The 23637-nt window shown below is 55.6% G+C and overlaps 10 protein-coding genes across 10 annotated transcripts; 8 read left to right on the top strand and 2 right to left on the bottom strand.

Moving 5' to 3' along the window:
- Positions 1-2339: 2339 nt before the first annotated feature.
- On the top strand, positions 2340-2963 carry L226DRAFT_570944 (uncharacterized protein; the record flags this gene model as incomplete). The annotated part of the gene is made up of 2 exons (XM_067684494.1): positions 2340-2648; positions 2706-2963. 2 exons carry the CDS (start codon positions 2340-2342, stop codon positions 2961-2963), a joined length of 567 nt encoding a protein of 188 aa, XP_067535878.1.
- A 360-nt stretch (positions 2964-3323) lies between these two features.
- On the bottom strand, positions 3324-3769 carry L226DRAFT_570943 (uncharacterized protein; the record flags this gene model as incomplete). The annotated part of the gene is made up of 2 exons (XM_067684493.1): positions 3324-3680; positions 3740-3769. 2 exons carry the CDS (start codon positions 3767-3769, stop codon positions 3324-3326), a joined length of 387 nt encoding a protein of 128 aa, XP_067535877.1.
- Positions 3770-5030: 1261 nt separating this feature from the next.
- Positions 5031-7571, top strand: L226DRAFT_612925 (uncharacterized protein; the record flags this gene model as incomplete). The annotated part of the gene is made up of 21 exons (XM_067686449.1): positions 5031-5384; positions 5443-5481; positions 5540-5550; positions 5610-5677; positions 5735-5789; positions 5852-5909; positions 5965-5974; positions 6035-6052; positions 6116-6141; positions 6197-6222; positions 6280-6311; positions 6365-6389; positions 6450-6461; positions 6514-6529; positions 6582-6621; positions 6680-6780; positions 6835-6859; positions 6919-6953; positions 7006-7091; positions 7147-7286; positions 7341-7571. The coding sequence occupies exons 1-21, from the start codon at positions 5350-5352 to the stop codon at positions 7569-7571; spliced, it is 1089 nt and encodes a 362-aa protein (XP_067535876.1). The 5' UTR covers positions 5031-5349.
- Positions 7572-9437: 1866 nt separating this feature from the next.
- L226DRAFT_60462 (uncharacterized protein) lies at positions 9438-10155 on the top strand. The gene is made up of 2 exons (XM_067685703.1): positions 9438-9955; positions 10022-10155. The coding sequence occupies exons 1-2, from the start codon at positions 9530-9532 to the stop codon at positions 10040-10042; spliced, it is 447 nt and encodes a 148-aa protein (XP_067535875.1). The 5' UTR covers positions 9438-9529; the 3' UTR covers positions 10043-10155.
- A 320-nt stretch (positions 10156-10475) lies between these two features.
- On the top strand, positions 10476-11002 carry L226DRAFT_462663 (winged helix DNA-binding domain-containing protein; the record flags this gene model as incomplete). Its single annotated transcript, XM_067675737.1, has 2 exons — positions 10476-10847; positions 10907-11002. Coding segments are annotated over 2 exons (468 nt in total), but the record flags the coding sequence as incomplete, so codon positions are not given.
- L226DRAFT_60469 (uncharacterized protein) lies at positions 10907-12163 on the top strand. The gene has a single exon (XM_067685704.1). It carries the CDS (start codon positions 11075-11077, stop codon positions 11852-11854), a length of 780 nt encoding a protein of 259 aa, XP_067535873.1. The 5' UTR covers positions 10907-11074; the 3' UTR covers positions 11855-12163.
- A 128-nt stretch (positions 12164-12291) lies between these two features.
- L226DRAFT_560363 (uncharacterized protein) lies at positions 12292-13789 on the bottom strand. The gene is made up of 4 exons (XM_067683357.1): positions 13562-13789; positions 13471-13494; positions 13255-13416; positions 12292-13197 (listed from the first exon to the last, which is right to left on the bottom strand). The coding sequence occupies exons 1-4, from the start codon at positions 13667-13669 to the stop codon at positions 12775-12777; spliced, it is 717 nt and encodes a 238-aa protein (XP_067535872.1). The 5' UTR covers positions 13670-13789; the 3' UTR covers positions 12292-12774.
- Positions 13790-14080: 291 nt separating this feature from the next.
- L226DRAFT_534870 (methionyl-tRNA synthetase) lies at positions 14081-17286 on the top strand. Its single transcript, XM_067680770.1, has 14 exons — positions 14081-14275; positions 14336-14409; positions 14462-14504; positions 14562-14569; positions 14627-14780; positions 14833-14874; positions 14933-15022; positions 15071-15122; positions 15176-15524; positions 15580-15587; positions 15646-15844; positions 15905-16065; positions 16116-16147; positions 16202-17286. The coding sequence occupies exons 1-14, from the start codon at positions 14211-14213 to the stop codon at positions 17034-17036; spliced, it is 2112 nt and encodes a 703-aa protein (XP_067535871.1). The 5' UTR covers positions 14081-14210; the 3' UTR covers positions 17037-17286.
- Positions 17287-18922: 1636 nt separating this feature from the next.
- On the top strand, positions 18923-21409 carry L226DRAFT_612921 (uncharacterized protein; the record flags this gene model as incomplete). Its single annotated transcript, XM_067686448.1, has 16 exons — positions 18923-18972; positions 19026-19064; positions 19549-19558; positions 19620-19637; positions 19694-19719; positions 19772-19797; positions 19853-19884; positions 19941-19965; positions 20026-20037; positions 20095-20110; positions 20167-20307; positions 20364-20394; positions 20442-20504; positions 20567-20624; positions 20681-20835; positions 20986-21409. 16 exons carry the CDS (start codon positions 18923-18925, stop codon positions 21160-21162), a joined length of 879 nt encoding a protein of 292 aa, XP_067535870.1. The 3' UTR covers positions 21163-21409.
- Positions 21410-21427: 18 nt separating this feature from the next.
- On the top strand, positions 21428-23180 carry L226DRAFT_612920 (alpha/beta-hydrolase). Its single transcript, XM_067686447.1, has 8 exons — positions 21428-21795; positions 21863-21975; positions 22033-22161; positions 22228-22256; positions 22323-22558; positions 22618-22633; positions 22694-22868; positions 22927-23180. Exons 1-8 carry the CDS (start codon positions 21653-21655, stop codon positions 23016-23018), a joined length of 933 nt encoding a protein of 310 aa, XP_067535869.1. The 5' UTR covers positions 21428-21652; the 3' UTR covers positions 23019-23180.
- The last annotated feature ends 457 nt before the right edge of the window (positions 23181-23637 follow it).

Genomic DNA, 23637 nt, shown 5'->3' with positions numbered 1-23637 from the left:
CCCGCACTCGATGACGACGTCTAGCAGCCTGAGTGGCAAGACATTGTTGTGGACCCGCGGAGATCGAGCATGCCCGGAGTGCCTTCAGGCTTGGGGTTCTCGTCCCGGCCACTCGGCGACCTCCTCACACACCTCCTCACTCTGCTTGCAGACAAACGCCGTGTCGAATACCGTCATCGAACTCGAGACTCCCATCGACCGCGCCGACGACGATGACAACCTTCAGCTCTCCTCCCCATCCACTGCATCCTCTGCATCCAACTCCCCCGTAGACTACACCTCCGCACTCGAGACTGACTCTGACCCAAACTCCGATGACATCTCCAAGGACCTCGCGCTGCTCGACAAACTACGTCGCAGCGTGCACAAGAACTTGAAGCTGCGTCCCATACGCTCTGCCACAAACAGCCTCCACGCACAGGCCGCTTCTCCGTATAGCTCTTCGTGGACGGATCTACGTGAAGTACGTTCACCCAGTCCCAGTTCTAGTGCGGCAAGTCCCGCCAGTGTCTACTACACTCCCACCTCTGCTCTCTACGGTGATGCCGACGACTGGCGGTCTTCCTCCTCCGACTCTTCAATATCTGGTGGGATTGACGCTACGCTTCTGGTCGCCCGTCTATCCGCACCAACACGACCGATATGCACCCAGAGACGGCATGGGGCTGCGTCAGCGTCCTCTGCTGGCGCGACGTCAAGCTGCCTCCAGGTGAATGCAAGAGCCACTTAGGCAAGCTGAGCGTGCGTGTTGTGGATCTCGCGCCGATGATGGATCGGAGAAGGTGTGTCTTCTCTCAGTACAAAGGAGTTGCCATGCTGATCCTCACGCAGACCGGCTGGTCAAGCCATCAACCTGAACCTCAAGCTCATGCAGTGGTGAATCCTCCTCACGTTGGACCTCGAGAAGGTCCCACCAACACACAATGTCTCCTCCTGGGTGCAGGTACCCTCGGCTGCTACGTCGCTCATACTCTCATAGTACGTCCTTGCTTTCCCCTAATGCGACGACGACTTATCCCTTGCAGGGCTCACGCTGGGGAATGCTGGCAGACTCAGATCAGGGTGGGAGTAACTCAACTCATGCGCCAACACTGACGCCAATACCGTGACTGGGTAATCAGACCACACATGTCGCCGGAGGGACAGTCACGACGCGACGATGGTCAGACAAGGCGCAACGTTTCCTGCAGACCCGGTATGGACAAGCCACCACGCACCTCTCACACTGGGGACGTATTTGCTCGTCCGACGTCGTCTCTCTTGATGTGGGGTCTAGTCTTCTATGACCCTCTGGCTGCAAGAAACCCTCACCATAGGGACAGTATGGGTCGGGAGTCCATGAGAAACCGGTGGGCGCAGTGGGAGCCTTTATACCTGTGGAAAGGATTGCCGACGTGTAGCCGATGATGTTCAACAAACTCACGTGCTGACGCGACGCGACGCGACAGTCAGGACGTGAGTTTCCTTCCCACGGCTCTCTGCCTGCATCATTCCTTGGCCGTTACCACCTCTATCTGCATCTGACTACCATCCTTCGTCAACCCCCACTGAAGTTGCCAGCTCTGCGTCGCCGCCGACGAACCTCTACAGACGACTACAAGCCAGCGTAGTCCCCAACGAGTGTCTCGATGGCGCTGCCGGCGTTGTAGCGCATTAGGAACAGGTGCGCTTTTTGCTCATGCGCGAGGCAGAGTCCTACAAGGTCCTTCCATCCCCGCTTCACCAGCACCTGCACGCCTCTTCCATGCTTACCCGCGCGTCGGGTTTTCCACCTCCGCCGGCCCACGTCCACGCGGACATCGCGCTCGCACGTCGAAGAGGCCGCGAGGCCCGCTCGTTGCCAACGGTGGACGGTCAACCTTCTATCCTGGATCCCAGCGTGCGGATGTACGACTGCGAACGCGTATTGACAAGGTTCTCTTCGCCCTCGAGACGTATGCTGCCCCAGTACTCGCCGCGCCGAGGAGGCCCAGGGTCCGAAGGCGTGGTGTTGCGCCATGCGACCATTCCAAGGCCAGCGCACATCACGCACACGTCTTCGTACACACGTCAGACGTCTGTCCACGCCGAACTTGTGCTGTTATGGGGTTTGCCGTCAGAGTGGGATGGATCGCAGCAAGCGAATCTTCCGAGTGGAGCTGCACGTTTGTCGACGCGGCTCGCGTCCCGTTCTCCAACCCCGTCCGCCAGCCGCTATCCGACTTTGAGGACTGCATGCACGGCGGCAAGCCCAAGACCGCATGCGCCACAGAGTAGCTGAAGAAGATCTTCCCTGGCGTCGTACGTGCATATCCGTATCCTACCTCGCACCCTATTCACGCTCCCGTTCGCAGAACGCGATGGCCCACAACCTCAGCATCCCGATGCCCGGGCACCCGATCCCGCTCGCGTCCGTCCAGCATGTCAAGAAGAACGTCACGGCGCTCGAGAAGCTCGTCGACGAGCACGACGACGTCTTCCTGCTCACGGATTCGCATGAGAGCCAGTGGCTGCCGACCATGCTGGACACGTCCAAGGGGAAGATCGTGCTCAACACTGCGCCCGGGTTCAAGACCTTCCTCGTCATGCGGCATGGAGCGAGGACGCCTGGTGCGGACGGGAAGCGGCTTGGGTGTTACTACTGCAATGATATCGTCGCCCCGTCGGATGTAAGTTTCTTGCTGTCCACGCAGGCGATGAAGTGCTGACCACTCACTATATTGCAGTCACTCACGGACCGCACGCTCGACCAGATGTGCACCGTGACACGCCCGGGGCTCGCGTCCATCGCCGCATCAACCGCTGTTGAGCTCCTCGTCTCCCTCCTGCAGTACCCATCAGGCATCCACGCGCCCGCGCCTCCCGCCTCCACCACCTCCACCTTCCAAGACCCCTCATCCTCATCCACTCCCCCAGCATACGAAACATCCTCGGAGTCGTACCACACCAGCTACGCGGGTTCCTGGCGCAGTTCCGGAACGTGACGATCGAGGGCGCGGCGTACGACCGGTGCATGGGGTGCAGCGAGATGGTCATGGTGTTGTAGTACAAGGAAGGCAGGTTCAAGGGGATTCTCATGCTGCATGCATCTGATTATGTATAAGTCTGGTTGCTGACTGTGCTGCGCTCATGCCTGCCGCAGTCTGCATGTCATTTCTGTAGCGCGCACTAGTACACCACCAGTCTTCTGTCTCGCGCGCAGAATCTGCCTTTCTAACACTGGCGTTATCGCTTTCTGACTGTTGCTATTCGTTCATGAGTGACCATTAGCCCGCACTTAGTTGGATTATAGAGTCTGAGTATCATTATTGAATCGTGAGTGCCGAGGCCTATCTAATTTAGCGCTAATACTCGCGGGGAGTTTTCCCTGATGTAGTCGTAGCGGCCCGCCGCAGGAATTGCTCCACCGTGAGGGGCTCATTGGCATCCTTGTCCAGGAGCACGGGTGTCTGGATGCCTGCAGGGGAATCCGAGTCTGGAGGCGCGACAGAGAGACGTTGGCGGACGCCGGCGTCATCATCGCCAGGGTTGTTCGGGCCATACAGGTCGACTGTATGCACTTCTTCTATCGGCTCGGACGAGCAAACTGTCCGTACGGGCGTGCTGGCTGACAGAGGAATACTGGGCGACGTAGGTATATCTTCATAGAAACCTAAGCACGGGTCGACGGGTTGTCGCGATCGTCTGCGCCTTCGCTTGACCTGGCCATGATCATATTCTCCTGAACCTGTCTACGGTGAACGTGCGCATCGTGACTCACCACGAAGTCAGGAGCGTACGTGAACGCCATTGCTTGCAACAATGTCTGGGATGGACACCTTGGGGAGGTGGTCAGACGGAAGAATACCTAGTAATGTGGTGGTAGTGGTGGCGACATAATCATGACCTTCAGTGTTATTTGTACTTGTTAGGATCCGAAGCCTCCTGCAAACTACGGAGATATCAGTAATTACTGGAGATCTCAGACCAACAGCAGTGAGAAACGGTTAGCAAAGAACAGAATAAATCCACACTTCAATCATCTGAAACACCGAGGTTCCAACCAAGTGGTTGGTTACAAGGCGAGCCAGAGAAAAGGAAGGGGATCCCCCGACGACACAAGCCGGTACTGCAGTGGCAAGGTCATCGCGCCTCCGAGTTGCAAGCAGAGCTCGGAGAACAAGGGCGGCAAAAATTAGATAACCAATAATGGAGGCGGTGCCTCCATAATAGTGGTTAAACTATTAAGAACAGATACTACACTTGATCTAAGCCAAAAGGCCAGAGTGGTAAGGAAACGAAGTGCGCGACACCAGCTAATATAGGTTTGGGGCCAGTGCGCACGGACCATGTGTGTGCTTGTGTTTGGTCGACCGCCATCACTGGTCTCGAAATGGAAGCTTGTCGGGCTTCGGGGAGCGCCCATGCCGTACTCAACGCCGCTCAAGTTACGCTCAGAATCCAGCGTTCTCTAGGCTTGTCTGCTGCTATTCTCAACGGGATTTAGCAGGTGTAAGGGCGGATGCTCTGTTTGCTCATGGCTGCAATTATAGGGACTAAGTATCATGATGTTCTTTCCTGGCTACTAAGGCTCATGCTCCTGATGTCCGCTGTGGTTGGTTGCATTGCGCCAGTCTTCGCGCGTCGCACGAGGTCGTCCGACAGCCAAGTCCGCGAGGTATCAAAGGCGACCCTGGATGGACTATAATACTTATCTATTATCAACCGTTGCCTCTAGTCAGCATGGGCGCGGCCGGCTGCGCGCATACCCACACGCTGTCAGTCACGGGTAAGCATGCATGGAAGCTTTCATACACCCAAGGGCGGCCTCGTGTCCATTCTCCGAGCACCCGCTGGCACCTTGACAGGAGTGTGTCTCGTACAGCGTACCCCCAATCCGCCATGTCGTGAACAAGATGTCTCAGTTTGAAGACTCTGTTCATGACGAGGCCTGGCATCGCTATCGACGGACTATAGACGGATCAAATATGTCCATATTCACCTTGCCCGAGCCAGCGCTCTTCTACCGAAGTCTCCTGTTGCATGGTACTGCCATCACGCGAGGTCGCCTACTGATATATGACCTGCGTCTGCCTCTCCCTGGCACCTGCAGCCCGGACCGTGAACGTCATGTCCCGGTTTATTAAATTCTAAATCCCGTTGAGCTAGACTTACGTATCCCCTAGAAGGCTGCCATATTGGTCCGTCCCGTTGCGCGTGTTGCGTGGGCGCGGTCGCACCAATTCTACGACCTCGCAGCCCCTTAACGCTTCGTCGCCCCTTATAGCCTTATGTCCAGGACGGCGGACTTCCGCTGCACGATTCTCAGACTTCGCTCCCTTCAGTCTTCCCCTTCGCAAAGGAGGTCGTCCCTCCCCGCCCCATGTAGCCATGGTTGATCTCGTTGGTGGTATCTTGGACCTGACGTTCGTCTTGCCTTCGCTTGCGGCGGCAGAACACCTTCGCTTACAGGAAGTGGCATAGGGTTGGTACGATCTTGGTTGGGTTGGCTGCAACCGGATGGTACGTGGTTTGGATCGTGTACAGAAAGCTTCAACTGACTGGCAGCTTGAACCAATAGCTTGTTTGGAGGTACGTCGAGGGTCGTAGGATGCAGGATGGATCTTGTCATCTCACCTCCGTTGCACAAGTCATCACCGCGCAGACGGGCTGGTACTTCAAGCACTACCCCCATGATCGCCAACTGTTGAAGGCATTGGTATGTGTCCGTTTCATGTGCCAACAACCCCAGCTCGTGACGCGCGTGCGTACTCAGGTCGTCGCAGTCTGGTTCCTCGACGCGACCCATCTCGGCCTCTATAGCGCCACAAGTGAGTATCGCGAGGACTTCTTGCATGTGCGGTACTATGGGTTCTGACTGTTGTGGCTTCAGTGTACATCTACCTCGTTGACAAGAGGGGTCAGAATATCGGTGCCGAGCCGCTTCCTTGGTGCGTGACCTGGCTTGTGATTCAGCAGATGATCGCCAACGGCTTCCTTCTTCAGGACCGCCAACGTGAGTGCTTCGAGTCTTCTGCTATTTGTCACTCTGTGACGCGGGTACGGCATCGTGAAGGTTCAGCTGCTGTGTAACGTAAGTCCGAGTCTGTCCGTCAATACGGCGTATCACTTTGTAGTGACATACCTTCGCACATAGGCGTGTGCCATCGCTCTCGTCCAGTCGTAAGTGCAAACATCTAACCCTCAAAAGCCCAAACTCATCTTGAGTTCACGCTAGGTTCTACGCGTCTCGGATATGGACACGTACGTTTCCTCTTCCGTATTGGGCCATGCGTCCTAAGTTATCAATTCTGCACATAGTGAGCAAGCGTAAGCTCCTTCTGGCAATCATGGTGTGTGATTAGATCGTTGTTGTATTCGCTTGTAACGTTAACACACTCCTCAGGCCACGTTCATCGCAGCGACATGGGGTAGGTGGTAACGTATGGGTCATCACGTAGCGTCCATTGATGACTTGTGCGATCGTACAGTTTTCTCTGTTGGTCAGTGATTCTCGTTAAGACAGGTTCGACATTGACTGATCACCACCTGCAGCTCTTTTCATCATGACGTACGTATCATCTACGGTCGTTATAACGAAACTCCTCACGTTGTAAGGTCAGCATCCTCACGAAGTCGGTCGTGGAGTATGTCAGATTGGTTGTGAGTCCACTCTTGAATGATTCTTCGGCAACTATCCCGACTGATCCATGGTCCGTAGCCGTATGACATCGCCATGAGTGTCCTTGGTGCTTCTACCGACGTACTGCTGTGCGGTGCGCTGGTCATCCTTCTGTTGACATCCCGAACTGGCACACAAGGGTAAGTCTCTCACGCATTCATAAGATCCTTACTCACAGTGGTGCGCCTCTGCAGTGCCGACCGCTTGATAAACAAGTTGGTTCGTACTTGTATGATCAGTCTGCGTCGATGCGACACCAACAGCTGACTATCACGTAGATGCTCTATACTGTCAATACGGGCGTGTTGACTAGGTAACGTTCTCCCTTGTCGCACGAGTCGCACAGGGTCTGAACAACAACACAGCGTGTTTGGGGTCTTGACAGTCATGATGGTCTCTCTGAAGCCGACATCGTCCTTGTTCGTGATGTTCTACTATATCGGCTCCGGGTGTACGTCTCTGCCAAACATTTACGTAGATTAGGACATGACTGACGACATGGCCAGTATACTCCATCTCCCTCCTATCCACGCTCAACGCCCGACTAGGTTTGCGGATCGAGGCTGAGCGTATGGGGCGGCGTAGCTTGCCAGAAATCAAGATTACCACGGTCGCGACTCACAAACCTTCAACACAAGTATCAACTGTATGTTGCCACCTCCACCGTACTGCGAAGGTGCCATAAACTCATCCGTTCCAGCCCCGCAGGCCCGACATCGTCGTGTCAGTGCACCATCTGAACGCGACCACGACCGCGTCCTCAGCGACGGTGGATGACTCGCCGACCATTGCGACCCCGCAAGCCGTCTTCTGCGACGACAGTCGATGTTACGCGATGCCGGATACGGAGTTCAGCTTTGGATATGGACATACCTTCGCGGATACGCTTCCTTGTAGTATTCCTGAGGCTCATGATATACTGGAGCGATAGTCCAACTGTGTCTGCGTGCGTGTGACGTGGGTTTATGTGTGAGTGCACTCAAGACAGACCTGGTACGGACCATGGTATGAGAGTTGAATTGGTGTGGTGCTCATCTGCTTCATCATGTCGTCAAGGGGGGACATTGTGAGCTGCGATCTGGCATTATGAACAGATACGGGCGTAACGATACCCAACTAACGCTACATAGAGCACCTGAGTGTCTAGGGAGGGGTCGAGGAGGATGCACCACATGTCCGCACGATATAGGGGGATAGGATGTGGCACGTGTATTTGGCTGCATGATGGTGGTAGATGCGAAGGACAGCAGGGATGCGGAAAGGTTGACATAAACCTCGGAGGTCGACACCTCACCGCAAACAGTATCTATGAGACCAGAGGCGTGGGATGAGAGTAAAGTTTCAAAAACTTGTGCAAGACCCTCTACGGGACAACCATATGGGTATGTAGAAGGAAACAAGCGACAACCTTGTTACTACACGTTGTAATGACAAGCTCACCTGGGAATACAAGCTACCGGAGGCTAACCTCCATTCACGAGGGCACGACTTGTAGTCATACTGGAGGCATACCGACGAGACATCGCCGTTGGATGGAAGTCGTCCTATGCGTATCTTGAAACGACATGAGGGCAAAGACAGGTCACCAAGGCAGCGCACAAAGCTGTAGGATGTTCGGAGGACCGAGATCAAAGGGGGGCCAAGATGGCTGCCAGGGGGAGAAGATTGTCGTCTCGTGGAGGCCCGGCGGCTGGCAGGCGTCGCAGAGGAGGGTGCATGAAGTGACTAGAGGTATGGACATCAGTCAGCCGGTTCAGGAGTTGTCTGGGCAACATCCGCAAAGCCTGAAAAGGGGGATGATAGGTGGAAGCTAAGACGAGAGGTATATGCTGTGCAAAGACGTGAAGGATGTGGCTCGCGATCGGTCTGCTACAGTCTTCCTTGTTCTCTGACTACCACCATGCCGGTCTGTCCAAGTCTTCAAAACTCGCTATATGGGCTCTCGTTCAAAAGACGACTCTCGTTGACTCTCATGGTTTCTACGAGGAGCCAACGAGAACCATCAATTGCCGCCGCCAGGCACATATAGTGAGGTTATGCCTCGGAGGAGGACATCTGGGCGTCTACGCCCGGACGGTGTGTCGTCGCAGCTGAACCACATATTCTTCCTCCTGCCGCCCTTGCTGACCAGAAAACAATAGTCTAGTCGACTGCAATGCCTTGGTGCACTCTGCCATGCGCATACAGAGGGGCCTTGGCCCTGCCTGCGAACATCGAGCGCGATGTTCTGTAAGTCTTCTCCGAGGTGCGTGATGGTTATCTGGCGCGCTCGAAAGGCGGACATGTCGGACAGTAGTCTACCGTACGTTAACACATATCTGTGATACGTTCGGTAGGCTCCTGCCACGCAATGTACGGGATGCCGGGAGCGAAGGATCTAGGACACTTGCCTTATTCGGATCATACATCCAGCGAGGGACATGGGGATGGTGTCACCGACCGTGGCAGCTTGCAACGTTGTAAATATACCCGGTTCGGGTTGATGAACATGCCGAATATCAGACATGTTTCGGAGGGCCTTTCCCTGTAACCGAGCAGGATAAAGGACCGCCGGGAGAGACCGAGTGGCACAGTGATGGCTGCTGACGTGCTGCTGCCCGTCCTTTGTCTTCGTACCTTTCTTCTCTAACAGTGAAAGACCGAAGAGCCAGCGCAGAGGAGCGATGTAGACGTCCGTGAGTCCACACGACATTGCTGGCATCCATTGCTCGGAGGGCGACCCTCTCACGGTACGCCCACAAAGCCTCATAGCCGACCTAGTTCGCACACTTCGCCCCTCTTTTCTTCGCCCAAAACGACTACTCGTCAATTTCTAAGGGCGTCAACACGCATTAGCGGCTCTCACGTTGACCAGCATCCGCGTTTTCCCGCATCCCTCGATTGCCAAACATGGACACAAACGCTTCGACAGGGCGCTTCTACCCGTTCACCACACCAACTTCTGCGACCCTGCCGTCCACCGCGAGCTCCCCAGACCCACAATATCGTCGTGATAGTTCTGGTTCGGATTCCGTCTCTGACGAGGATGGGAGTGCCTCGCAGCGCTCTTATCCCTCAGGACGGGTTCCCCAGGGCTACGGCGGTGGGCGGGCACCATATGGGAGCCAAACTACCCCTCCATTCCCCGCCAATCGTGCAGGCTCTGCGACCGCCACAATCTACGTCGACGACCCACCGTATGTCCCGCCCAGCTCGTCTCGTCCATCCCATCCTTCTACTTTCGTCGAAACCGGCCCCGATGTGCCATTCAACCCGCCTATGCCGAACTTTCACTCAGGAATTCCGTCGTCGATGACCTCGACGACGGTGCACCCCGTACGCACTCTCTGCTTATCTGATGGGGTCGGATCTTTATCTGATTCACTTGTAGACCTCGTTCAGGCGCAACAGTGGGGGCAGTAGCCCGACAGGGTCGCATGGTAGCGGTAGGAGTGACCATAGCGGCGGTCAGAGTGGTAGTAGCCAGGGGAGCGCGTCGAGTGGCGTCGTAAGCAACGGTTCGCATCCTGGGGGTCCCCTCCTTCAAGGACACGACGTGTTTCCCCCTCCCCAGCGCGTTGTGCCCCCTCCCGTCTTCAATCCCCATCATTACCCCGCCTACGATGAGCAGTCCCTCCGCAGGGTTGGTATGGAACACGCTCGGTTCGGCAGAGACCCCCTCCAGGCTGAAAATGCCTACTATCGCCCACGCACACACACATACCCACCTATGGGCGCGCCCCAAGTGCCGCTGGGAATGGGGTCCCCCGACCACATGCAAATGCACGGCTTCCCCCCTTCCCCCGAGATGCAACTCCTTCCGATGCATACCGACGATGCTCCCTACGACCGTGACATGCGCCAGGAGTCCCTAATCCCTGGTCAAACGCGTATTCAGTTGCCACAACCTGTCGCGCCACAGCCCTACGACACCCTCGGCTACGACAATTCCTCCCAGTCGCACCTTCGCGTAGGCGATGATGCCTACATCCCGACTTCTGATGCGGACATTCGCCAGATTCTGGGCCTCAGCCCTGACCAGGAGCTTAGTCTCAACGCCCTCGCGGACCCACCTCCCGGCCAACGTCCCGGACAGTCTATTCCTACTTTGTCTCAGCTCGCAATTCTTGGCAGCACGACTAAACGGTTGACGCTCCAAGAGATCTACCAGGCTCTTGAAGATAGGTTCGAATGGTTCCGCCTCAATAGGGACGATAAGTCGTGGCAGGTGCGTGCTTTGATCATTTTCAGCTGATGCGCCACGCACTGACACACTTGTACATTCAGAACTCCATCCGCCACAACTTGTCCCTCTACAAGTGTTTCCGTCGGATCGCGAAGCCAATCACTGAACCCGGAAAGGGCAGCTACTGGGTCGTGGACTACTCCCGCGGCGCGGGCACGAAGCGTCCCCGCAAGCGCAACAAGCGCCCTACCAAGGCGCAGTTGCGTGCCATGCAGGCTGAGAGGGAAGCTCAGGGTATCCAGGAGGTCGTGGAGGAAGGAGATAGCTCTCCTGATGACAAGGATGATGACGAGGGCTTCCCCTCGCCTGCGGCTTCCACTCAAGACATGCCGATTGACCCGGCACTCCAAGGGCAAGGACACCAGGTCGGCCAGGTTAGGACTCGCGCTGCTGCTCGTAGTGCTGCTAGGCGTGGCAACTCCCCCTATGCACAGGGGGTGCAGCCTGCTACCCAGCAGGGCCGCCGTCAGGCTGCTGCCCCTGGGCCGTTCTCTAACATCGTCCCGCCCACGTCCCGTGGGCCGTCCGCGACCTTCGGTCAGCCTTCGTTCGGACAGCCCTCGCTCGCTCCAACTGGCTTGACGGCGTCGGTGTTCGGACAGCCTTCCATGGGTAGCCGGGTGACTTCTGGCGCTTGGCCGCCCATGATGAATCAACAGGCTGGGCAGATGTTCTTGCCTCCACTGCCCCCACGCACCATGGGCGGTCCCTCCACATCTGCGCCCGACCTCGCTCAGGCTGGCCATGGTCGCACGAACCCTACCCGCGCCCATACTCTGCCTGGCATGGCTGGTGCTAGTGGGTCGTTTGATCAGCAGTTGCCGCCCCTCCTTGGCATAGACCAAATGCGCGACACCAGTGGCCGCTTCATGGCTCGTGGTACCATCTCTGCCTCCCAGGTCCCGGGTGGATCTGGTCAGCAGTTCGTGCAGGGCTCCGCGCGATCTGGCAGGCGCACCAGCTCGTCCTCGAACTCCTCTCGTGACTGAACCCCTCTCGTCTCAAGACGCCTGGGCCACTGTGCGATGCACTGGCTAGATAGCAGAGCATGGCTCAGTGTGTCTCGGAATCCACCAACAAGTCTCTCCATGATCCTCTCAATCTCACCGCGACACGCTCAATATGATGACAAACACCAACGACCAACGACCTATCTATGACGACTCCATCTCTGGTTCCCATGTTCTGATACACGCTGTCGACGTTGTGCTCGGACAGGCGAATGTTTCCCCGCTCTTGGTAGATAAGTAATTGCTTGCCTAGTCTCCTCTACATAACATACGTGCTCCCGCTGTCGTGGTCACGGCTCTCTCACGCTATGATGTTTTGTTCTCCATGCTGACGTCGTCATCGTCGCTCAATCTCTGAATGCTTTCGTGCATCTTGCATATGTTTTCCCGTCACTCGCCCTGTGTTAAAAGCGATTGCGTTCCCTGTCTGTCCTGCTATAGCGCTCTCTACCCCCGTCTCCAGTTTTCTGTTTTCCCGTCCTCTCTGTCTCTCCGCTCATCCTCGTTATCCTATCCCACTGTACGAGTACCGTAGTTGTGGTGTGGCGTATATTTGTAGCGAGATAACCTTACAGCCTGTAGCACTACACCTAGTCCATGCTTGCATGCTCAGTGTATGCCCCCGGCTGCCCCGAATATATATGGCTCGTTGGTTCCCTAATCCGCTCTGATCGACCGGCTACGCTGCGATGTGCAATGCATGCGCCCACCGACGCCTGCGATTCCATCATCTCGTGCTCGGGCCCCGGTAATCATCACAACGTAGGACGGGTATGGAAGGCGGCGTCCGCATCGGCGACATTGCATACACAGAGACCACACGGCGCACACAGTGACATAGCCCTCGTCTATTGGAATTTGTATGTCTGCGCTTCTCCCGCGAGCCTTGCCACTCCTCATCAGGCCGTGATCTCTGCGGCGACGGAGAGACCGACGTCCTCCGAGCCTGGGACAGCGGCGGTGTCGATGATCTCCGTGCGCAGCGTCTTCCCGCCCATGTCGCGCCGGCGGTCGACCTCGACGTAGTTGTCCTCGAGTGCGCTGCGCCCGACCCACTTCCAGGCGTTCTCGCGAACGAAGTCTTCGTACGACCAGAGCTCGGGGCTCAGGTCGGTCAGCGGGCCGGCGTAGATGTAGGTTTGGGCGGGGAGTGGGGTGGGCAGGGCGTCGAGGGGAGGTAGAGAGGGCGCGTGAAGCGGGACAACGTAGGCATCGGTGGCGGTTTCCGAGGAGGAAGGCATGGAGCTCTTGGGTACCGGGGTCGAGGATAGAGGTGTGAGGGGTCCGAGTGGGTGGACATCCACGTTCTCGCGTGTGTACTCCTGCAGGTGTAAGTCAACATGCGAAACAGGGATGAAGGGCAGCAAAACTATACGTACATCTCCTTCAAAGAGGTCTAGGAGATGGATATCTTGGTCGTTCAGGCCTTGCACGAAGGTACCGCGAACTGTGCGTTCTTCTGGTGAAAGGTCTGCATGGCCCGCTGAGGCAAAGAGCTCCTTGCTCTTTGTATATGGGATGACCGCGGGGTAGTCCGCATGCTGTGTGTGGTGTCAGTGCGTCGTTTCACAAACAAGTCAGGAGAAAATACCCACCTTGATCTTGTGGCGAGTGTGTTCCTGTGATCGTCAGTCAGTCGACAGGTCTATGCTGTTTGTCAATGGGAATGTGTAGAGAAACACCAACCAGGAGCAATGCTGGACAGATCTGTAGCTGGCCACCGTCGTGACCTATGACTCGACGCAGGATGGATGGATGCAAGAGCGTCCCGTAGAAGAAAGCGGAGTGAGACATTCTGATCGTGATGAGCTTTTTGTCAGTCCGCCAGTGCTAGATGGCTTTCCGTTGCAATACTGCTATGTAGAGTGAAGATGGCAGTAAGTGAGTGAGGGCCCGGAGAGGTTGCGATTCAGAATCTCCACTGCAGGACGCTGATAAGATAAGGCGCGGAGTTCAAGTTGGGTTTCTTGGTATGCCAGCTGAGACATACTCCGTCGCGAAGCTACATGGCCATAGCATAACATCCAACGATAGAGACTATGGCGACACATAGGCTGAGTAGAGAACGCCTCTTCCCGACTGGCCCGATGACGCGGAGGAGGAGGGGGCACGCGACGCGTTCGTGGCGATGCTGAGACGCGTTATTTGCGCGTGTTTGGATCGAGTCAGCTCGCTTAGATCATGATAGATCTTGTCCGCGATTCACTCTACCCTAGCTGCTCACTCTTCCGAGATCTTTGCTCTTGCCCGGCTAGCTACGACTAGACTTGTGTTTGCTTGCTTCCACCTCTCCTGGCTGTCTGAATATCTTGAAGAGCTAGAAATCCGGGAGGCCATGGCCCAGAAAATTCGCCAGGCGGAGGGCTTGTTGCGTGCAGTTCCCAAAGACGGAGAAACAATGTACGAGGCCCTTCTCTTCTGTCCTTTACGGTACTCTCAACTTCAGGCCGCGCAATCTAGCCTCCCCGCGAAAGGAGAATCAAACGTGCTGATCACCTCCGCTCTCCCCTACTGCAACAATGTGCCTCATCTAGGTACGTCCGCCACACTTTGCCGATGGAAGACCCCGTTCCGAGTCGCGTGCAGGAAATATCATTGGAAGCACCCTCAGCGCCGATGTTTTTGCCCGGTGCGCGTTGCATGTCGTTGTTTTTTGAGGGTTGTTACTGACTCCTCCCTTCGGTAGCTATAACCGTGAGTAGGCCAGTGTCTGCAATCGATCGCGCCTTGACAACCCCCCCCCCCCGCAAGGCACTCGCAATCGGAGAACACTGTATATCTGTGGAACCGACGAGTACGGAACTGCTACTGAGACCCAAGCTCTCAAGGAGGGTCTTACCCCCAGGGAGCTGTGCGACAAGTACAACGCTTTGCACGTAGAGACGTACAAGTGGTTCGAGCTGAGGTATGATACCATTTCGCTTGTAGATTGCGTGAGCGTGACCAAATCCCGATAGCTTTGACCACTTCGGTCGTACATCGACACCACTACATACCGAGTAAGCCATCCCAGCTCTGTTCCTACCCTGTCCTGGTCTTCATCTATCCGGACACCAGAATTGCGCAGGAGATTTATGTCAACCTTGCCAAGCACGGATTCCTAGAGCGATTAGAGAAGGAGCAGACGTTCTGCGCTGGTTGCAATAAGTACGTTCCCGTTGCCCGATGGCAGCAACTTGACTTACAGAGCTTCAGATTCCTTGCAGATCGCTTCGTCGAGGGGACGTGCCCCGTTTGTGGATCCGATGTGAGTAGTTCTGCTCGGTCCTGACCTCACTCCCACCAACTGCTTCGCGCCAGGATGCCCGTGGCGACCAATGTGATGTCTGTGGAAGGACGCTGGACGCCGTAGAACTCATCAACCCCCGCTGTCTGGTCGACAAGACGCACTCCGTAACAACACGCACGACGGCGCACATGTACATTCGCTTGAACGAGCTCCAATCTCGCACGGAGGAGTGGATCAAGCAATCCGCTAAGCTGGGCAAGTGGTCGCCAAACGCGGTCATCAATGCTGAAGGCAAACTCATCGACGAGCGCCTGAAGGCTGGTTTGCGCCCGAGCCCTGTCACGCGAGACCTGACATGGGGTGTCCCTGTACCGCACATAGACGGAAAGGAGCACGAAGGCATGGAGGACAAGGTTCTGTGTACGTACCTTCTCTTCGCTTGCATCTCTTCCTCCTCATACTGATTGTCCCGCAGATGTCTGGGTAAGCATGTACAAGACGTCCTCGGAGCGTCTCGGGGTACTCATCGCGTACATTCCAGTTCGATGCTTGCATAGGATACCCAAGTATCACCGCGAACTACACGCCTGAGTGGAAGCAGTGGTGGTTCGATCGTGAGAACGTCCGCCTATACCAGTTCATGGGGAAGGACAACGTCTACTTCCATACCATTTATTTCCCCTCAGTCCAGCTTGGCGACGGCCGTGATTGGACCATGCTCCACCACCTTTCTACTACAGGTGAGATGCCAACTCCCACAATGGTGCCTATCATATGGAGTTCTAAAGCGGGTCGCGCAGAGTACCTTAACTACGAGGGCGGCAAGTTTTCCAAGAGTCATAATCGCGGTGTATTTGGACCGGCGGCGAAGGAGACAGGCATTCCATCATCCGTCTGGAGGTACTACCTCATCTCGACGCGACCGGAGACTGCAGATGCCATGTTCTCGTGGACGGACTGCGTAAGTGTTCGGGAGCTCTAGAATCACGCCAGCATCTGACACTGCTGTAGATCGCTGCCAACAACAACATTCTGCTGAACAAGTATGTGCTTGTGGTTCATGCCTATCCATGTCTCGCTGACCCTCCTCGCAATAGCTTCGGTAACTTCATCAATCGTGCGCTCAAGTTTGTGGCCTCCCAGTACAACAGCACCATCCCCGACAGTGGCGACGCACCTGGTCCTTACTCGCCGAATGACGAGATCGACGCCGACTTCATCACCGAGATCAACAACCTCCTCAAGGAGTACGCGGACAACATGGACTCCGTCAAGCTTCGCACGGGCCTGCACACCGTCATGGCCATTTCCGCGCGCGGGAACCTCTATCTCCAGTCCTCCGGGCTCAACAAGCAGCTCATGACCGAGAACCCGAAGCGCTGCGCGCAGGTCGTCTCGCGAGCGCTCAATCTCATCTACGTCCTCTCCGCCCTCGTGCACCCGTTCATGCCATCTACGGAGGCCGCGATGCTCGCGCAGCTCAACGCGCCACCGCGCGCCGTCCCGGACGTGTTCTCGAACGACCTCCTCGCGGGGCACGTCATCGGCACGCCTGAGCACCTTTTCAAGCGCATCGACGAGAAGATGGCGGACGTCTGGCGCGACAAGTTCGCCGGGGCGAAGAAGACGCCCGAGGCCGGCGCGGATGCGGACGCGACGCACGTAGCACCCGGGATGTCGAAGCGCAAGGCGGCGGCGCAGAAGAAGGCGGCGCAGAAGGCCGCAGGGGAGGCCAATGCTAATGCTGGCCCAAAGAGTGCGGAGGTGCTTGCGTGGGAGCAGAAGGTCGCGGAACAGGGGAGTGTCGTGCGCGAGCTGAAGGCGAAGCCGAAGAGCGAGGAGGGTGAGAAGGAGATCGCGAAGGCGGTCGAGGAGCTGAAGCGGCTGAAGACAGAGCTGGCGGAGTTGAGCAAGAAGCAGGCGGAGGTGTAGATGGGGGCTTGGACGCTTGTCTGGGCGGGTGGTATGTGGTGTGGGCGACGTGGCTTAGCCCGCTGTTACTGACGGTGTGGTCTGTATGACTGACGAGTGCAGAAGACGAAGAATAATCTGTATCCTGTACCTGCGGCTGTAGCCAGTCTCAACACTGGGCGCACTGCGTTTAACCCAATGATGTATCGAAATATTGCTCTCGTCGCATCTCTGTTCCGAATTTCAATCTACACCACGCGTCGTCATCGGAAGCCACCAGATCCATAACAGCTGCCACGCTGAATCTGCTCTGATCCGTTGGCGGGTGCTGACGCTTCACGGGAGTCCATTCGACATGCTGTAGATCCAGGTACATAAGTGCAACTAGGAAGGCTGACGTCGCTAGGCCAACCGGACGGGATTGCGCCTCCTCCGAGAGTGAAGGCCTCTTAGTCATATTTTCTGAGATACTGAAAACTAGGAAATTGGCGATACCAACCACTTTGTGAGCTGCTGTTGTAATTCTGGCCCTGTCGATTCTCATAGCACTGTCTCTCTGAGTATTCGAGTGTGCAAAAAGCTGCAACGCTACAACACCCCTGGATTCCACGACTTTCAAGAGGAGTACCTGGCATAGTAGACTAGGGTCCAGTGTTAAGGAGATTTCGTTAGGAGCGCAGGTCCTATAGAGAAGTCTCGTTTTGACGGGTTTTTAAGTGCTTTGTTCGCTCAAACATTGTTCAAGCCAATCATTGTACATTTCGGCCGTATATCCCGTGTCGCTCAGTAGCGGTCGAAATAATGATCGGATGATGTAGCAGGAACTCGGAGTGGTTCAACAACTTCCGGGCTCGGCAGCTACATCCTGCAGGCTCAATTGCTCTAGCGACCATCACTGCAACGGCGATGTCGACGAGCTTCCGATTCCTTGCACTGCGGCAGCTGCGGACGTATTGAAGGTTCGGATACTAACCGGAAGAGGAAGGCAGGGCCTTCGATTCCTAACACGACCAAACTCAGGTTATGAGCGTCTACCTGCGTTGATTGTGGCTTGAGCTGTAACCAAACCAGAACCAAACCCTCGGCTTCGGACTTGTGCACACGAGGCCGCTTGCGTCGACGGAATCTCTATTACTGGCGGTGTGACGTTTTGAGCTTTTCTATGTCTGTGTATTCGTATCTAGTATCGTTGAGTTCGTATGCACTCTTGACTCTCGTCATGGGCTCGTCAGCTTTACTAAACGTTGAACGTTTGTCGTTAGCGAAGGGTCGATCGTTTGTGGGAACATTCATACCTTGGTTTGTTGATGGCATTTGACCTTGTTAACGCCTGAACTCACCCGAATCTGATAGCGGACCCTAGGTATCCCCGTGGTACATAGCAGGGGATACGAATATGCCGTGGACTGGCAACCATCGCTGCAGGGCGAATACGACGGAATCCTATTGGCTTACATCCCCCACAAAAGTCGGGCCTCTCGCTTCTCTATGTATGTACTCTGCTGCAACATCGCGGGAAGGTGGTGGCAAGGTACAATTGAGGTACACGATTTCCTTCAGCCCGATGCTCGGGCGAACGATTACCACCAATCGATCGCCCCAGAGTGCGGTAAGACCAGGCTACGCCACCATCGCGGGTAGCAACGAACTAGGACCAGGGTGGGTAGCAGGCGCACGCGAATCGGTCTTCGGCGCATTCCACTGTGCTCATCGCCCGCCTCAGGAGCTGGCACGCGCCGGTTTTCAGCTTGAAAGACTCGCCAATGGCGTTCTGCCGCTGTCCACTCTCTCATTTCTAGACACGTCTTTCGTTGCGACCGCTGGCATAACTACAAAGCCTCTCTCCCAGGGGCACGCGATCTCTCCCCGCTCCATGCTCCCATCCTGCGCGGCCAGGTCCCTCTAACATGAGCGACGGCTCAAGCTATGCCGTGCCGACAGAGTACTTGAACTGGAAGTGAGTTTCACTGTCTATCCGCTCACTCCCGAACGTTGTTGATCGGCTTGTAGTCTCGGAGTAGTGCTCATTGGCATAGGCATTACCGGCGCGTGAGTGTTCGTGAAGCTAGCTTTCTGAGTCTCCGCGGCGTGCCCATCACAAGGTTGTCTGTCACGATCCGTAGGTTGTTTGGACGTGAGTTTTGTCTTCTTATCTATCGGTGATGACCACGCTCTCATGCATCATCCTAGTTGCGACGGCTCAGCTGGGGGTCTATGTTCGACAATACTGGAAGGATGATAGGGTCTTTCTGAGAGTCCTTGTTCGTCAATCTCCTTCCCGCTGCTTATCCTTTTATCCCAAAAACGTTCCTGGTCCATAGGTTTCGACGGTGTGGGGGCTAGACTTGTTCCATCTGTGCCTCTACGCCTATAGCTGTCGGTACTTTCCCCGCTACGTATGGTCCTTGCCTCATCACTTGGGTAGTGTTCTACTTTCTTGTGTTAGAACACAATAACTTTGCTGGTCAACAGATACTGCCTTGGTACGTCTTGCCCTGTGTTGCTGAAATGTGGCTGACCCAGCGTTCTTTAGGACATCAAACGTGAGTGGGATCCCGGTAGAGGCGTGTATCACTGGGCTGATGTACTATGGACGTCCCGTAGGCCCAGACTTTCGTCAATGTGAGACCGCTACGTAGCGAGGTCACTCCACACGCTGAAGCTTGTTGTGCATACAGGCATGTCTTACTGCCATGGTTCAAGCGTACATACAACCTCTCCATATATCCCCTTGGCGCACCTGAGAATGTTCACAGGTTCTATTGCATACGCGTATGGTCACGTACGTCCACGATCTGCCTATCGAGTCTCCGCGCATATGCCTGACGTCACGACAGTCAGCAAGCAAGTTGCCACAGTCATAGGCCTGGTGAGTATCATATCTCTATGCCTACGCCGCTTCCTTCCTGACGGGAAATTATCCAGGGTATCATTATTGCGGCGAATTGGGGTACGTCGCAGTCATCAACCCTGCCGCGTGGCCGACTCTGACTCCTTATACGCCTTATAGCCCTTGGGATTGGTGAGTTGCACTCCTGAGCCTTGCTCTCCACCGTCCCTCATCATACCACCATCGCAGTTCTTTTCGCGGAGAGGTTCGCAAAATGATCCGTCTTCATCTGTGTTGTCTATGCTCACATTTCCTACCCAGTCTCATGGCTACTTCGGTTGAAGCGTTGGCGATGCTCGGCGACTTCTCCGTCGCCATGAGCAGTGTTACGGCAGGAACAGATATCATAATAACGGTAATCCTTGTCCTCCTGCTTTACACGTCCCGGTCCAGTGGCTCAAGGTCGGTCTCGATGTCTTTATGAACCACTCACCTCCGAGTCTGACTGCTTGTCGAAGTCATAGATCTAAGCGGTTGATCCGCAAGCTGGCAAGTATCGCTGTCTCTGCCCGCATGCCGTCTAACGATTATCACAGATGTTCTATACAATCAATAGCGGGCTGCTGACGAGTATATGCGCACTCCTTTCACTCATAACGGTATGTCGACATTATTCGAGATCAGGAGCGAAGATGGTGTTTACTCATGAGGCTGTTGACAGAATGTGACGATGGTGACGACGAACCTTTACGTTCTATTCTACTACATCGGCGCCCGCTGTGAGTGCACATGCTCGTCTTCTCACCTTCCTCGTCATTGAGTGTGTTTCGTCTAGTATATACGGTCTGTATGATTGCGAGTCTCAACGCCCGCCAGGGCCTCCGCGCTCACATAGCAGATGCGACTGGGATCACCACATTCCCGTATATAGGCACGGTGCCAGAGCATAGTGGCTCGACACACGTCACTGGCGGCGGCAGGATACGCGCGGTACGCTTGTTCGTGCATCACTCTCTGTGGCGCTCATATTGACTTTTCTCCCCTTTGCACCCCCCCTCTCCCTTCGCTCCTTCCTTTACCCATGCTCTTGTGGCTTCTTGGTACCGTGCCCATCTGCCAATGTGGAAACCGCGCAAGCAGCCCCGCTCTTACACGACCCTCTTCGGTATACGCAGAGAGCCCGCAATAAGCCTGGACGGGCCTGCCACCCCGCTTACGCCTACCACTAGCAAGGCACGCGCACTCGAACCCGAGCCAGGCAGTAACGTCGGACTACGGCGCGTTCATACGCTCACGTTGCCGACTCGGACTCAGTAGATGCTGGTTCTCGCCTCTTTCATGTTATCACGTGCGTCGGCGGGTCTTGGAGCAAGTGATATGATCGACACCTCTTACCGCGTCAATCTTTGACTTTGTCCTCGCTTCCTCTCCCTCGCCCGGTATTGGGTATTGTTGTTTGTGCTGGTGCTTACGGTAACTACTTAGGACATTGTCAGTGGGTGTATCATACCCAACTACTATGAGTGTATTGATTCCACCATCGGTGTGGCAGTGATTCTCCTCCACTACTAGTAGTACTGCTGGCAGGTTGCTCAGTGCCTAACTGCAGACGCTTCGGGCCCCGGGCAGCGCTGTAGCTTGGTCCCCATGGCTAAACGCCACTCTGATCATTGTGCGAATCGACCGCACTCGCCGCCTCGTCGCCGCAAGTCGCCCGCGAGTCTTCCATTTATACGGTCTCACTCCCGTTGTACGACTTAGTGCAGATACTCTTCTCCCCTCCCAATCTGTCCGCGATTCTTGCACCATGTCGTCCACAACAACTGAACAGAAGTTCGTCAAGACGGACTTGAAGATATCATCGAAAACCCCCGGATGGAACCTGGACGCATGGAAGTACTTGCCCACAATAGCGGGCAGCCAGCCCAAGGACCTGCCCGTCATCGTCATGTATGTGACTACTATCGGCATTCTAGAGGTCTACTACTAATATGCTCACACTGAATTCACTTCCCAGGGCGCACGGTTTCTCCGCCAACAAGCTAATGTCGCTTGCAGACTACGCCGAGGAGTTCGCCTCCCTTGGCTACGGCGTCATTGTGTTTGACTATCGTCGCTGGGGGACATCTGGTAAGATTCGTGCACACATGGATCACACGCCACAGTTGGGATAACCTCTCTGTACAGACGGTAAGCCAAGAAATGTCGTCAACGTCTCGGATCAGCTGGAGGACTACCGGACTGTCATCAAGTTTGCAAGGCAGCAACCCGAGTTCGACCCGCAGCGCGTCGTCATCTGGGGAACCAGTTTTGCTGGTTCGTTCGTTCCTGAAACTCATACCTCCTTGCGCGGCAATCGTTGCTGACATCCGCGCCTGTCAGGTGGCCATGTCGTGACGCTCGCAAGCGAGGTACGAATGCCAATAGCACCACTTCCAAGAGACTTGCATTGACGGACGCTGACGAGTCTCGTACAGCAAGAGCTTAACCTCAAGGCAGCCATCGCCCAATGCCCTTTCCTCGGGCAAGATTCAACCCCTCCTCTGAGCTGGGGTGTCCTGAGGACGGTCTTGAAGGGCGTGGCAGACGTACTCAAACGGGCTGTGGGCCTTGGTCCGATATACGTACCAGCCGCGGCGCACCCAGGCAGAGTCGGCGTCATGACAACACCGGACTCCTATGATGGCATTCACGCTATCGTCAAGCAGAAGGGGTGAGTCCTTCTCGTACATCGCGGAGTATAGCTGAAAGCTCAACCCCTCGTACGCGTAGACAATACCCGAATGAGGCCGGTTGTTCACGTCATGTCTCACATTGCTCTCAGCTTATCTCCCCAATGCGTCCGTAGGTCAACGCATCGAGCATTTTTGCGTTCCAATACTACAACCCCAATGCAACGGGCGCGAAGATCGCGTGTCCGGTCAAGGTGCTTGGACCCAAGGAAGACGTCCTCTGCCCGCATGATAGGAAGAAGCAGCTCGCACGTATGTCTTCCCAGGTGGAGCTTTACGAAGTGCCCGGTGGTAAGTTCCAAACGCTTGAGTGTCGCGTCCAACTCTCACGCCGCGTCGTTCTTGACAGGGCACTTTGATCTATACCCCGGAACGCCGAACTATCCAGAGTCGTTGGCGGCGATGAAGGAGTTTCTGTTGAAGCGCGTTCCGCCTACTTAAGGTTTCTGTTGTTACATCAAGCTTGGACTGGCGACGTCAGAGTACAGTGGAGCAATGGGGTGTGTGTACCATTGGTCTCGCACATTATGTTCACGATCACAGCGCGTTTGTTAATTGAAAAACTGTTGTCCACGAAGGGTGTAGATAGGGCGAGTATGGAGGAATGCTACGTCGAGGTCACGTATGCTAACTACGTCGATGAATAGCCTGCCAGTGAAGACGCGCTGAGTCATGCCCACCGCATGCCTTAGTGACTACGGATGATATTGATACGACTGGTACACTAGTACGCTCAAGGAAGCTCACCTCGCCCGGGGCAGTGAACATCACGCGCTTGTCGAGCTTCTGCTTCACCATATTCGCAAACCCCGTTAAACAGCCTTGACTGTCTGCCTGAGCGCGTATAAATTCCAGATGTGTTCACATACGAAGAGCGAACCTGGAGGTGATAGCGCACAGTGGCCTGCGGAGGGCGTTGTTGTTTCCTAGGATGCGTGGCCCCAGGGCGCCGTGCCGATCGCGGCCCCCTGGACCGTCGTGCTGAGCACGCATAGAAGAACTTGAAAGTGTTGCCGAATGTTGCTCCGGTGGACGGATAGTGCCTCCCGCACACGCCACC

This window comes from Lentinus tigrinus, assembly GCF_003813185.1.
Source record: "Lentinus tigrinus ALCF2SS1-7 unplaced genomic scaffold L226scaffold_11, whole genome shotgun sequence".
Taxonomy (NCBI): Eukaryota; Fungi; Basidiomycota; class Agaricomycetes; order Polyporales; family Polyporaceae; genus Lentinus; species Lentinus tigrinus.
The sequence above is the reverse complement of the archived record's forward strand: the minus strand, read 5'-3'. Positions and strand labels throughout refer to the sequence as shown.

Bases quoted from the DNA above. Each gene is read 5' to 3' on its own strand.
- L226DRAFT_60462 (XM_067685703.1), top strand. From the start codon at position 9,530: ATGGACACAAACGCTTCGACAGGGCGCTTCTACCCGTTCACCACACCA. The intron at 9,956-10,021 runs GTACGCACTCTC...GACCTCGTTCAG, and splicing joins CCTCGACGACGGTGCACCCC to GCGCAACAGTGGGGGCAGTA.
- L226DRAFT_60469 (XM_067685704.1), top strand. From the start codon at position 11,075: ATGCAGGCTGAGAGGGAAGCTCAGGGTATCCAGGAGGTCGTGGAGGAA.
- L226DRAFT_560363 (XM_067683357.1), bottom strand. From the start codon at position 13,669: ATGTCTCACTCCGCTTTCTTCTACGGGACGCTCTTGCATCCATCCATC. The intron at 13,417-13,470 runs GTGGGTATTTTC...CACCACACACAG, and splicing joins ACACTCGCCACAAGATCAAG to CATGCGGACTACCCCGCGGT. The intron at 13,198-13,254 runs GTACGTATAGTT...TTACACCTGCAG, and splicing joins TAGACCTCTTTGAAGGAGAT to GAGTACACACGCGAGAACGT.
- L226DRAFT_534870 (XM_067680770.1), top strand. From the start codon at position 14,211: ATGGCCCAGAAAATTCGCCAGGCGGAGGGCTTGTTGCGTGCAGTTCCC. The intron at 14,410-14,461 runs GTACGTCCGCCA...AGTCGCGTGCAG, and splicing joins CAACAATGTGCCTCATCTAG to GAAATATCATTGGAAGCACC. The intron at 16,066-16,115 runs GTAAGTGTTCGG...ACACTGCTGTAG, and splicing joins TGTTCTCGTGGACGGACTGC to ATCGCTGCCAACAACAACAT.
- L226DRAFT_612920 (XM_067686447.1), top strand. From the start codon at position 21,653: ATGTCGTCCACAACAACTGAACAGAAGTTCGTCAAGACGGACTTGAAG. The intron at 21,796-21,862 runs GTATGTGACTAC...TTCACTTCCCAG, and splicing joins GACCTGCCCGTCATCGTCAT to GGCGCACGGTTTCTCCGCCA. The intron at 22,162-22,227 runs GTTCGTTCGTTC...CGCGCCTGTCAG, and splicing joins CTGGGGAACCAGTTTTGCTG to GTGGCCATGTCGTGACGCTC.